The sequence below is a fragment of the Notothenia coriiceps genome, unplaced genomic scaffold, assembly GCF_000735185.1.
Source record: "Notothenia coriiceps isolate Sejong01 unplaced genomic scaffold, NC01 NC01_scaffold00024861, whole genome shotgun sequence".
Taxonomy (NCBI): domain Eukaryota; kingdom Metazoa; phylum Chordata; class Actinopteri; order Perciformes; family Nototheniidae; genus Notothenia; species Notothenia coriiceps.
Genome location: NW_011357562.1, coordinates 1 through 3343, shown reverse-complemented (window position 1 = coordinate 3343; position 3343 = coordinate 1). Strand labels below are relative to the sequence as shown.

Genomic DNA, 3343 nt, shown 5'->3' with positions numbered 1-3343 from the left:
AAGGTTCCCCCCTCTGATTGGCTGAAACACCAAACAGATCATTGCAGCATTACCCATAATCCCCTCTGTTTCAGCCCTGTTTCCAAAGTGCTGATTCCCTGGCCGTTTCTCAATCGCGAGGAAACTGGCTTCCAAGACAATATTTCAAGGATGCTATGTCATCGAGTGCTGCCGAAGGACTGTTCCAATGTCCAGCATACTTGGAATTCCACCGAGGCCGCGTCCTTGGTTTGGGGGAAATTTCGAGGCTGCACATGGGTAGACTTCGCGTCCTTAAAATCCACAATGCTTTGCGCACGGACTAGTTTCAAAAATCCTTGCGGAGAATGGCTGAACCGACGCAGCACACATTTAAACGTAAGTATGTAGTGGCGTAGAACATGTGTTGGTAAATATGTGACTTTGTTGCATTTGTTATCACCAAAAATGTGTTCCGTGAAAGTAAAGCAAGTTCATAATTAGATAGACATCGTGAGGTATTTATTTTCGGTACAGTTTATGTAGCAACCGTTAGAGAGAGTGGCACACTTGTTAGCCTGTTCCATTCTTCTTTGTTTTCCGAAGCCGTGGCTTGGAAGCGTACTGTACTTGCTTCGTTTCTGAAGGAAGTGACTTGGAAGTATGCGACTACCAAGCCAGTATCCTTGCGATTGAGAAACGGCCCCTGTCTGTTACTTTAGATGAAAATAAGGAGCCCCTCCCCACGTAGAAGAGACATGGATAAGTGGATTTTGCATACTAGGTGCCCTTTAAAGTGTTCAGTAAAACCCAATACATATTTCATTAAATCAGTAATGTCTGAGTTATTGTGTTGATTCTTGTGACAGATTTTTTTTGTATTACTTTATAAACTGCTGGGTAATATAATCTGTTATAATGTCATTTATGAGATCAATATATGTTTTCTTTTAAAAAGAAAATGTGTGAAGTGAAGTAAAAAGTAATATTTCGATGAAGCCGTAAATAGAAAATATAACAAAATGGTGCTTCAACAAACTGATGGTATAAATAATTCTTAAAAACTAACCCAAACATGCAAAATGCGAAAAATACAATTCAGCAAATATACAATTATAACGTTTTCAATATTACTTTAAAGTATAATTATTTCCCCAAAAACAAAGTTATTTCCAGCAAATTATCAGTAAAATATGGAGTAAAAAAAAAGTTATACAGACATTTTAATTTTTTAGACATCAGAAGTTAATTTGGCAGCATTGATGGTGAATTAGAGAACAAAAGGAGCTGATTGGCTGTGACGGTGAGGCGCTCAGGCTCAGGCTGAAGACTACGTGATTTTGAGCATTAGTATGAATTTAGTCAGGGCAAAAAACAAGCTTTTTTAGCTTTTGGGTTTTGTTTTTTTAATGGATACAAAAAGCTCCCAGATAGAAAAGATTTGCTGACAAACAAAATATAAAAAGCTGATGTCAAAGTGATGTTAATATGACGTGTTAGTATCATAAACGTTTGTTTGACACAAAGATTATTTACTGCAATAATCCAGAACCACAGGGAGGAATCCCATTGGACCAGGGAGATGCTGCCTTCAGGGTCCAACACAGGAATACGACATCCCAGCAGCTCTTTAATGATGAGGGCAGCTTTAGTGGAGACTTTCCGCCGTTTGAAATAGTTCTGTTTTCCTGCTGTTTCTTCTCCTCCTGGCATCCAGTACATTAGTTAGACCCAAACTATAGCAACAAAGGATCAGTCTGACAGCCAATCAGAAGCTGGTTTCATTCATGTGTGGTTTGGGACTGGTGGGGGGTCCGGCGTTGGCAGGGGGGGTGTCAGAACTCTCCGTTGATGCCGGTGTTTCATCCGGAGACGTTTCATCGCCACGTCTTGGGGAGGCGGGCGCTTGGGAACGGGTCGGGCTCATAGTGGGGTGGGGGGCGGGGCTTGTAGGCGGAGTGGGCGTGGTCTTGCGATGCGGCGAAGAAGAAGGCGATGAAGAGGAAGGCGTCAAGGACAACAACGACGATGAAGAAGGCGTTCCCGGCGTTCCTGGGGAGTTTCGTGCTCCGGGCGACACAGAGAAGGTGGTCGGCGTCCTGAGGCCAAACCTGGCCTCGAGTTCTGTGCACACGGCTAAGCTCCGCCTCCCGCCCTCTGGCCCAAACCCAGAAACCCCCGCCGCCTCGGAGCCTTTCGCCAACTCCTGGCAACGCTCCACGAAACTGCCTCGCCGCATCGACCCCCCCCACTCCCGCTGCCTGGGGGGCCGCGGGCTGGAGTTGTAGGCGGGGATAGCGAGGGGTTGTTGTGGTTGTTGTTGTTGTGGAGCTCCTGAGGGGGCGGAGTCTCGAGGGGCGGGTTTACAGAGAGGCACAGGGGGCGGGGCTTGTCGAGGGAGGCTGCCGCACAGAGAGGCAGAGGAACCAGAAGCTCCGCCTCCTCTGTGACCCCCCGCTGAAGGAGAGAGGAGGCGCTCCATTCGGAGGACGTCTCCGATCTGAGAGTACAGGCTGCGGGGACAGGAAGAGGTTAATAATACATCAGGAGCAACGTTAAAAAAACATGATAAAGATTTGGAGTAATCGGCAAATCAGTAACTATTTGTCGTATTGTCGTATTGATATTCTGTACAAACTGTAAAGTCCACTGAGACAGATGTAACATTTGTGATATTGGGCTATATAAATAAACACTGATTGATTGATTGATTGACATTTATTATATTTGTATTGTATTTTTTATTTATAATGAACACATTTATAAATACATGTTTTTTACAGTAATTTGTCAGATTGTTATTTCCTTTTTTTGTATATTTATATTTCTTGTAAACATGTTTAATTTAATAACAGTGTTTCCAATAGTTGAATACTATTTCTATATCTGTTCTTATTTCTCTAACTGAAAACGGAGACAGTATACATGTCAAAAAGTACAAAATAGATTACTTTATGTTCATTTAAGAGTGGGAACACCTCTTAAAAATACTGTATAAAATGTGTAGGTGTGATAAACTCCAGTCCCTTTAAAACATGGCGTGTGTTGTCACTGTACCTGCAGGTGGAGGCCCGGGGCGTGCTGTCAGGTGTTCGGGTCAGCGCCAGATCACACTGGTCCAACAGCTCCAGAAGCTCCTCCTCTGTGGGCCCGCCCAGCGCTGAGGGACAGCCAATCAGAGAGCTCACATTACGACAAATCACACGGCTTACATCACTCACACAGAGCTCACATCTATCAGCGACCAATCACAGAGCTCACATCACTCACCTACAAATCACAGAGCTCACATCTATCAATGACCAATCACAGAGCACATATCACTTGCTGACCAATCACAGAGCTCGCATCACTCACACAGAGCTCACATCTATCAGCAAACAAT

At 44.2% G+C, this 3343-nt stretch overlaps 1 protein-coding gene across 1 annotated transcript; it reads right to left on the bottom strand.

Moving 5' to 3' along the window:
* Nucleotides 1-665: 665 nt before the first annotated feature.
* On the bottom strand, nucleotides 666-3314 carry LOC104955847 (nascent polypeptide-associated complex subunit alpha, muscle-specific form-like). Its single transcript, XM_010783237.1, has 2 exons — nucleotides 3016-3314; nucleotides 666-2471 (listed from the first exon to the last, which is right to left on the bottom strand). The coding sequence occupies exon 2, from the start codon at nucleotides 2438-2440 to the stop codon at nucleotides 1727-1729; it is 714 nt and encodes a 237-aa protein (XP_010781539.1). The 5' UTR covers nucleotides 2441-2471; nucleotides 3016-3314; the 3' UTR covers nucleotides 666-1726.
* Nucleotides 3315-3343: the final 29 nt, after the last annotated feature.